Genomic DNA, 10,075 nt, shown 5'->3' on the forward strand with positions numbered 1-10,075 from the left:
GATTTTACGCTGAATCTATGCTACGAAGTTAGCAACATTCCATACTGCTTGGGCAAAATTCAGACAGCCCGATAATGCTTAGTTCACGGAGAGGAAGACTTTAAGTTCTGTATTCTATGAAAAATCAGGAAATCAGGAACAGCAATACATTTCTCTTTCTATCCTTGAACATAATTCGATTTTAACTTGCAATACATGTACTTACACATGTGAAGAAGATGCAGCCATTACTGTTTACACAGACACAGGAGGATATCACATATCATTGCATGCGGAAATTGTCTCCAACAGATTAGCTTGCTTTTGCTTGCTATCTGTGCAAGAAAAATGAAAATCGGCACGTGGTGACGAGCATCTACCACTGGTACTTGGGCTTATCATCAGCTTGCATGAAGTAACCTTCGGTTAAGGTTACCGGGGGGGGGGGGGGGGGGGGGGCACAAAGGGCTCCTACAGAATCCAAGTGAGTCTACTCCCAGAGACAACTGGCTTACGTAGGAGCCAACTTCTCTGTCTGCATTCCTTGCCTGAACCAGATTGTTTTTAAAGAGAAACACACTGTATAAGTTAAATAAACAACAACAAACTACCCAACGCTATCACTTATGTAAAATGATGCAAGGGTTCAGTAGCTTCCAAAACTTATGTGTTACTTATGACCCTGCTAAATTGGTAAGCTCACGGAAAGTGTTGTCTCCACAACACTAACTGATGTAAAGATGTTTTATGATAGTTTGTGGGTATTCAGCTCTTCTTCAAGGACATTACAGCTTATGAAACAAAAGCTTGGTGAGTTAGTACCTTGCCTCTGTCCTCATTGTCAAGAAAGTTTGTAGCAAAACACATCAGGGTGGGAGGGAACACAAATAGGACATACCAAGACAAGGTAAAAACGGAGCAGGTTGATAGAAAAAAGGACCACAATCTTCCTTCAACAAATTGACAATTCTTCACACACAACTTGACAGTTCTTGATCCTTGTCATACAGTGCACAGAACATATCGTTAGGCAATATGAGTAAAAACACAGTATCTACTTTACTATTCTTCTACTGTTTCTGTACTCTTAACAACAATTTAAAAAAAAATGCTTCAGTGTTGATTCTAATTGAATGCCTGCCTGTATGCCTTACCAGTTTGGTAAGAGAAAAATAAAACAAAAACAAAACATAAAACATAGGAATATATAAAAAAATAAAAACAGGATGGAAAAGAACTGAATGAGGATTTGCCAGGATTTGTTTAGTTTTCTTTGTTTCACTACACTTCTCTATGTTTGCTCTCTTTTTGAACTCTTCAAAGGGAAATACACACAACATGTGTATGCAGCCATTCTTACTCTGCACTCAACAAAATAAAATGATAAAGGTGGATTTTATATCTTAGCACTTCCATAACTACGTTTTCACAAAATATATTACCTTACTTCAGTTTAAACTGACAGGAAGCTTTTTTTTTCCATTCTGACTGTCCTATCTTACAATTCAGTTTATTTGTTTTTTATTACAAAAAAGTCAACATCAGAAAAAACAATTTAAATATCAGACTGTCATCAATAAATTAGTATCAATATCTGCAGACATATTTAACAGATGCAGAGAGACAGTTAAAAGTGGTTTGAGACCAACAGCAGCATACATTAAGATACAATCAAAGAGCAATGGAACGGAAAAAGAAATGAATATACCACTGAGAAATGTTTCACTGAAGCACTAAATGTGAAACTGAAGTAGTAAACCAAAATGATAAAAATTAGCTTGGAACAGAGGGGATTCCTTTGCTTTTGGACAGAAAAATATCCACGACTGAAGAGCGAATGGTTCAACTGCATCATCGTTGTAGAGTTTCGACAGTTATATGCTATCTAGATTCATAAATATGTTTCTGACACAGGCTCAACATTCACAGATGAAAATGATTATGCAAGGCAATGCCGGAAAAGTATTACGGTATGAGAACATAAATTTGATATCTATCTAGCGGTTCTTTGTCACATAAAGTCATCAAATTCATTCCCATCATAGCCATAGTCGACGTCGAACTCGTCTTTCTTTGCTGATTTTCCACTGCCTGCTAGGACTGCCTTTTTACTCTTTGCTTTCTTCCCTTTCAAGGCCTGTATTACACAAAGAAAAATAAACAAATATCTGTTGTTTGAAAGTACAAGTATGTGAGAGGAGAAATATAAAAAGGGAAAAGAAAGTTGACAACAGCATCACACATTATTTTAACATATTAAGTTCACACACACACACACAAATAGATAAATACTTGAAGTTCATAATCTACGAGAATAATGTATACTTTTGTCTTTAATATCCATCCATGACTTAATGACACCTACCTTTTTGGGGAGAGATATTTGGTTTTATATATTAAACACATATTCACAATCAATGATGAAGGGGACATTGTCATAATTCATCAAATAAGATCCCTTAATTCATTTGATAGAATAATCAAATTTCACCAATAAACTGTAAAAATCTCACAAATGGACTGAGCTAGTATTTTTCTTTCACATAGGCACTACCTCTTAAAAATTCTGGGCAAAGAGAGAGAGAGAGAGAAAGAAAGAAAAAAAAAAGAGAATCACCAAAGACAAATTCTTACAGAGAGTGTATGGTGTTACATGATGGAACTGAACATAGCATACAATTCTGGCCCACCACAAACCTTTATACTGGAAAGTTGTGCATGGATCGCTTTGTCATTACTCTTCTTCTCTTTTTGTCTTTTGAAGGTCTTATGTGTGCCATGCAGAATACCAGAGATGTTTGGAAACTGTCTTTCTCTCTGCTTTCAGGGTTTTTGATTTGCTTTTGTTTGTTTTTTCAATTACGATATCACCGATGTAGGGGCATTCTCTGGCAGTGCAGACAAGCATATAAAGACGTGAGATCATTTCATGAAGGTGAGCAAAATGAGTGGTTTCAAAGTTTGGTGCTAGGTGCTTGTGTTATCAGTGCTATCTCATCACTAACACCGGCGACAATCCCAAACATGAAATCAGTTGGTTTCAGTAGGTTGACCCCAAAAGTATGATGTACTTCCAGTAGCTAGTGTTGTGCATGGTGTCGATAGTTGTCTGTGAACCAAGCTCCACTATTCTTGTCAGCAATTATATGTTTGTTAGTTTTTTTCCCACTAGCTAACACTAGCCCCTAAAAATTATAAAATCTGTGATTTCAGTTTTGGTGAGAGCATTGCTATGTGTGAGACCCACATTCACGTACTGATGTGTATGCACATTGCACATACAAAGTCCATGCTAATGCAATGGTCACCCGTGGAATGTACACAAACACTCTAGACATGGCTACATATGTGTGGGCCTGGGAGCAAAATTAAGATTATTGTATTTTGGAGAAGGGATGAAATTTGTAGTATTTTAGTCTGTTTTCCCCATAACGTGTCTAAAGCCATGTAGCCATGACTAAATTTTTTTTTTTTTTTTTTCATATTTCAAGCCCCATCACTTTCTTTTTTTTTGTGTGTAGGGCCCCCTAATTCAAGTGCAATCCAGCAGACTTTGTGGTGGTGTTATGATAATGCTGGGTGCCAGGGATTGATAATTGTTACGGGAATCACTTGCGTTAATCTCGCTGTCAGTGTTGGAGCTTGTTTTAAGGCAGTTGTCTAGGACGTAACAACAGCACCAGCACTAGCACCAAAATTGAACGCATCCAATGTCTTCCCAGTGTTGTTTTACTTACCTTTTGTGCTTTCGTCTTTTCATTTCCTATTGCTGTTAAACTGCTTCCTAATTTCTTCACCTGCTCGGCTTCAACTGTAACAAGAATTTTGTGTGAAACAATGACAAATGATAAATAAATGTAACCCACGTCTGTTTGTTGTTGCATTCTTACAGCTAAATTATCCGTCTGAAAAAAAGCAAAATGCTCTAACCTTAGGTTTAAAGTTGCTAGATAGTCAAAAAATAGCAGGTGTAATGCTACTGATCTAATCAGACGTGACCTACAAAATAACAATCATAGAAAGCACATAGGCTCTGTCCCTTTTCAATGGCATGATATTAGAAAGGAAACTACTGTTATAGGGGAAATTTTCACACAAATGATTTTTTGCACTAAGCCAGGAAAAATGATTTGTGTGTGTGTGTGTGTGTGTGTGTGTGTTTTCAATTTCGCAGGTGGTCACAGCAATTGAGTGAACACTTCAACCAGCTCACTTCTGCCATGGCAGCTAAAGGCTTGGCCAGCACATGATATGGTAAAAGATGTGGTCTCCATTATGACAACAACTTCACTAATGCTTAAAGGACAAGTCCACCTTCATATACATGTGGATTGAGTGAATGCAGCAATATTAGTAGAACACATCAGTGAGAATTTGAGGAAAATAGGACAATCCGTTCAACAGTTATGATTTTTTGAAGGTTCTGCTCAGTCACAGCTGGATGAGAAGACTACTATAGCTTGTGATGTCACATGCGTACAATGATATAAGGAATATAAAAAGAGAATTTCACAAAACTTTATTTTTTTATTAAAGTGCACATTTCTTTGACTTGCTACTGACGTATGTTAAGGGTAATATTATTCCCCTTGCCTTCTGAAAGAGAGAAGTCGAGTGATTTGTTATGCGAGAAAAGTGAAAATATGTTGAATTTTCTTTATACTTTCTTTATATCGTTGTACACATGTGACATCAAAAGCTATAGTAGTCTTCTCATCCAGCCATGACTGAGTAGAAACTTCAAAAATTCATAACTTTCGAACGGATTGTCCGATTTTCACCAAACTCTCACTGATGTGTTCTACTAATATTGCTGCATGCACTCAACCCATATGTCTATGAAGGTGAACTTGTCCTTTAAAGACTTGCAAGCATGATGAAAACAAATAACACAGCAGTTATACCCCTACAATGTACTTACTTTGAAATCAAAGATATGAAATAATATTACATTCAACAAGCAAAACAGTTGCACGCTTTTATCCTTGCACCAGCTTTGAAAATGTCCACTTTTACAGTAAATGGCCTAACAAAATACTCACGACTGATACAGCATGACTGGAACACGTCTTCCAGGAGCGAGACGTAGTGTTCTGATGACTCCAGCTTGCCCAGTTTCTCCTTCAACAGTTTGCCAAACTCGGCAAACTCCTCCTCCGTGGTCGGGTTCATGGAGTCCAGAGAGACCTTGGCCGCGTCCGTAACACCTTCAGAGTGGAAGAAAGACAATCGTGCAGAGGCAACCTGGCTCAACTGAAATAATCTAACATATCACTCTGCCCTTTACCATTTTACAAGCTACATACTACAGTTCATATCTATTACAGTACATATTACGAACAGTATAATGTTCATAGTGTTTCTACATTATTTCTGCAGTAGGGCAATTCCGCGGTTAGTAACGTTACATTTGAACAAATTTAGATATTTGTTTTTACTACTAAATTACCATTTATTCATTTCAAGCCAAAATTATGTCAAAAACATGTTCATCATTCCCAGGTTTATGATACAGAAAAGAATGAATACAATCCAAGAAATAATAGCATTGCTATGGCAACTTAAAGGGCTGGTTAGTAACGTTACGAAAAAAGGACATGACAAAAAAATCAATGTCTTGTAACAAAAAGTGTGCAAAAATTCAAGTTACTTCAAACAACGTGTTGCATTAATTTCAATTATTGCATCATGACAAATGTTCACACAATGTTTTTTAGCAGTTCGACCAATAATTTCTTAGCTAGACCCCCAAAAGCATGGTTAGTAACGTTACGGTTAGTAACGTTACATTTGTCCGGAGTAATTCCGCAGGTCATTTCACCCTTTTGTAATTGACAAAATGTCACATGACTTCTGGAGTATTTAAATGTATTTATCTTTTACCCTTTAGCAAAACTTTGAGGAAAAAATTTCAAAGGAACTCACTGTAATTTGCATTTAAGTGAATTTCGGCATCCCCAGTCCCACATGTACATTTTAAATGATAGTTTTAGATCTCGCGAAATCAATCAATGCGAAAGATAAAATCTACTGAATTTGAAAGACCTTAATGATTGGTGAACATCCATGACATTAGTTGATACCTAGATTAAAGAGTAAGATAAAGAGGCACATTTCTTTTATCCATGTCATGTCCACCTAACTGCGGAATTGCCCAGTAATAACATAAGGTCTGTCACAATGGGAATGTACACAGCACTCCCATCACAACGAACATGCTTATAACACAAGTTTGTTATAACAAAGTAAAAAGTCATGTCCCCTAACTTAATAACTACAAATATAATCTATTTGTTCCATTATAATGAAATTCCGATATAACAAAAGAAAACTTCTGGTCCCGAGGACTTCATTATAACGGATTTGGCCTGTACTACATGATGTCTCAAAACTATTTGTCACCGGTCACTTAAGTTCTAATTAGTTTTACCACTCACTCCATTCATTGTCAACAAACTGTAAGTTTTCACCATATAGAAAGATTTGACTTCCCACAATGCAAAGTTAACAAGATAAAAACACACAACAGACATATCACTTCAATTATCTTGCTTTCATTGGGTCATCATTTATCATTGCATTCATTTTATGACCCTGCTCCATCTGCTCTTTATTTGTCATGTTCTCACCAAATGCCTCTTTCGCTAACTCAAAATCTGCTTCTTCCACCAGCTTCTGCTGTCGTAACCTCTCTGCCATTTGTTCTTCTGGCGTTAACTCAACCTAGAACAGGAGTATAGATGGAAACAAAGGAGGTTGGAATGAATACAAGAGAAAACCTTACAGGCACTAATCATGGCATATCATCATACCAGTGAGCACACCAAGAGTGACAATCACACATTCATTTCTATCATCTATTTCTCAAGATCTTCACTTGAAATACACTCAAAAGCAGGAACAAGAATACAAAGCCAGATTCAAAACGAGTAAAACTTCAGCTCTCATAAAATTGTGGTGTATTCTTGATGGAGTTTTAACACCAATATGAGAGAAGAAGAAATAAACATAAAATCTATCAAAATTAAGAACAAAATGATGCCTACATCAAGCATACTTCATTCTTGTTCTCCACATACCAACACAAAACACAAGGCACAAGACATACTAGTACTTTAAATAAATTTGAAGAGTTTTTGTTTCTTCACCTTCTCTTCATCTGGAGTATCTGTGGTCTTTTTCCTCTTCTCCTCCTTCTTCTTTAGTGCTTCCTCTAGTTTGTTCTTCTTTTTCTTGACCTGGAAAGCTGTAGAACAATTAACATTCAGCAAAGGAGAAAAAAGAAGCTTCTAAAATTGTGATTACATGGAGATTTCACCCACTTTCAAAACACACACACACACACACACACACACACACACACACACACACACACACACACACATTCATTTAAAAACATTAGTTTTGCTGCAGTTGTCATTATACCGGTCATACAACACTAAAAATCTAATCATTACATTTTGAATGTCACACATCACTCACTAAAAGCACAGTAAGATATTGCTTTAGGCAGTTCATCTTTTTCACCACCATAATTGTATCTGAGCTTTGGAAGACCAGCCCAGAATTGTTGTGTTTTGCACTACTGCTTCTGAGTACCGTATCTAAGTAGTCAACACTCAAACAACAAGCCGTCACATTTTCACCTGCTGCGACAGTCTCATTTGGTGACTTATAGGTAACCATGAGTTTATCATTTCTTCTTCATCTAAAATTGACTTTGAACCCCTGATAACTGTGAGTGAAAAATAATGCTATCTATTCTGTACACTGAAATTGATTCATACCTGTTCCTCCAACAGGTGCTCCTCCACTTCCTTCTGATTTCTCTTCCTTTTCATCGTCATCTGAGGCAGCCCAGTCATCCTATCAAAGGATGAAAGACAATACAAAATTACAATGTATGTAACCAAGCATCACAAATCAAAGTCACACAACCCAATTTCCCATAAGGACTCAAAATAGGAAAAATGAGTCAACCTAGTCAATCTTGAATTTCTATATATTTTTTGAAAGAGCAATTCTTCTTCTATATAATTCCAATATCAAGGATCATAGAACAAATGGAAAATAGTTTTTTTGGGGGGAACTTTTCCTACAACACTCTTTTTGTTTTAATAGCGTGATCTGGGCCCCATCTGATAAAGCCTTAAAATCAATCACAAGTCCCCAAATCAATCGCAACTTGCATTGAAGCTCACATAAAACTTGTGATTGATTTCTATCACAAGTCTTTATAAGACAGGCCCCAGAGAGTTGTATGTCTTTGAGGCCCATGTCAAAAACTCTTCATGCACTCTTCACTTTCACCTCTAATGACCTTTGCAAGGATGATGCTACTGGTCTGAAAGTCAGTAGTAGTCTTGAATAGAATGTGCCAATAGAATGTGCTAATAGAGCGTGCAAAATTTTGGCTTAATCTGATAATCCCTTCATTGTGGTTCTATGGAGTTTTACATCTTGGCGTTTGTCCCATTCATTGCAGAGTTCAGCTTGGTGAGATTAAGCACTTGAATAGACCCTTTGAACTTCAAAGCCTCTTTTTTCAGTAAACGCTTTCCTATAAAGTGTAGGTTCTACTTTCTGTTCATTCTTTAAAGCAAGCTGCCCTTGATTGGACCATAACGCCGTCCAAAATTTGACCGCCTGCATTTGTATTGAGTTAGGCATTTTTTAAAGCCCAGAGTCTGTTCTTTCGAAATCTGCTCTCAATAAAAAAATCATGTGGGACCAATATTTGGTGATTTGTGATGCATGGTTCGCCTTGTGTTGTGACCACCCTGGTACAGCCCTGTCACATTTTACAGTGACTGGGCTGTGTATAGTTACTGCACAATATAAAACAGACACATCTAACTACTATTACTAATACTATTGTACTAGTTACATTTTGCATCACAATACAAATATACAGTTTACTAGACCTAAATTTACACTTATGAAATTCATAACATGCAGAAGAATATGAGTTAATTTATATTCAATGTCCCTTTTGTTTTGTAGATCAATGTTTACATCCCATAAGGCCATATGGTACTGTTGGAAGGCAAAAATCATTCAAAAGAACCAAATTTGGCCACCAGAATCGTGGGTGCCACTTTGACATAAAAATAAATTTAATTTTACAGATTTACAATCACAGAAGAAGTCTGAAGAAGTCTAGTAGTCTACTTACACACAACGTAGAAATTTTTTACTCTACCACTGGATAGATTTAAAATAAAATATTCGCTATCGCAAGGCTGTGAGTTGTGCCATTATTGTCCCATGCCATGGGATTCCCCAACGCGTAGACGACGCTATCACATCATGCGACGACGTAAGGTTCCCCGAGCTCGAGCGATGCGCGAGGGACACGCCATACTGCACCACTGTGGTTTGTGTATTGTGTGTGGCGCACTCGAAATCCATCATAATTTGCAGCATGTGGGACTACCACCGCTTAACTTGCCTTCACATCCTCGTCTTCGTCTTCTCCTTCCCATTTGTCGGTCATCGCAGCAGCAGGCTTTTGAAAGCCAGCCTCTGGATCAAAGTCGTCATCATCTGTCATGAAAAACACATTATTGATGTTAGGATTCGCACAAAAGGGATGAATTAGACCGTAATTTAGATTTACTATCAATAGTTTAACGCATATGTTTCGACACATGTTACTCACCCCAGTCAGCCATGTTTGCGTTTGGTGAGGCGAACGGCGCGCGCGCGCGCGGTTCTAAAATCTGTCAACCATTTCATTGCTTATCGTCGCTGAAAAGAAACACATTTGGGTTGGGTTTCGCGCATACCTAAGATTTTTGTGACCGTGACTGCATGTACTTAGTAATTGCTTTATCTTCTTTAGTCTCTTCATCATTTGTTTGTTTGTTTGTTTGTTTATCAGCCTCCTTATCTCCTTCCTTCTCCTCCTTCTAATCCTGCTCATATTCCTCTACTTCTTCTTCTTCTTCTTCCTCCTCCTCCTCCTCCTCCTCGAGATAAATGGCAGAGGCCTACATTTAATTTTAGGAGAATCAGAAAATAACCAAATTGTGAGACAAACCTGACGGAATCACATTAAACAGTATTCAACGAATCAAGGCTGCTGTGAAATTAT

At 37.3% G+C, this 10,075-nt stretch overlaps 1 protein-coding gene across 1 annotated transcript; it reads right to left on the reverse strand.

The window, feature by feature from the left end:
* Nucleotides 1-513: 513 nt before the first annotated feature.
* On the reverse strand, nt 514-9,663 carry LOC139740434 (eukaryotic translation initiation factor 3 subunit J-like). Its single transcript, XM_071651028.1, has 8 exons — nt 9,641-9,663; nt 9,431-9,525; nt 7,767-7,845; nt 7,128-7,225; nt 6,609-6,702; nt 5,022-5,186; nt 3,717-3,790; nt 514-2,116 (listed from the first exon to the last, which is right to left on the reverse strand). Exons 1-8 carry the CDS (start codon nt 9,651-9,653, stop codon nt 1,991-1,993), a joined length of 744 nt encoding a protein of 247 aa, XP_071507129.1. The 5' UTR covers nt 9,654-9,663; the 3' UTR covers nt 514-1,990.
* Between the last annotated feature and the right edge of the window lie 412 nt (nt 9,664-10,075).

This window comes from Diadema antillarum, unplaced genomic scaffold (genome assembly GCF_040938485.1).
Source record: "Diadema antillarum isolate AM-2024a unplaced genomic scaffold, OU_Dant_1.0 seq00000854_RagTag, whole genome shotgun sequence".
NCBI lineage: Eukaryota > Metazoa > Echinodermata > Echinoidea > Diadematoida > Diadematidae > Diadema > Diadema antillarum.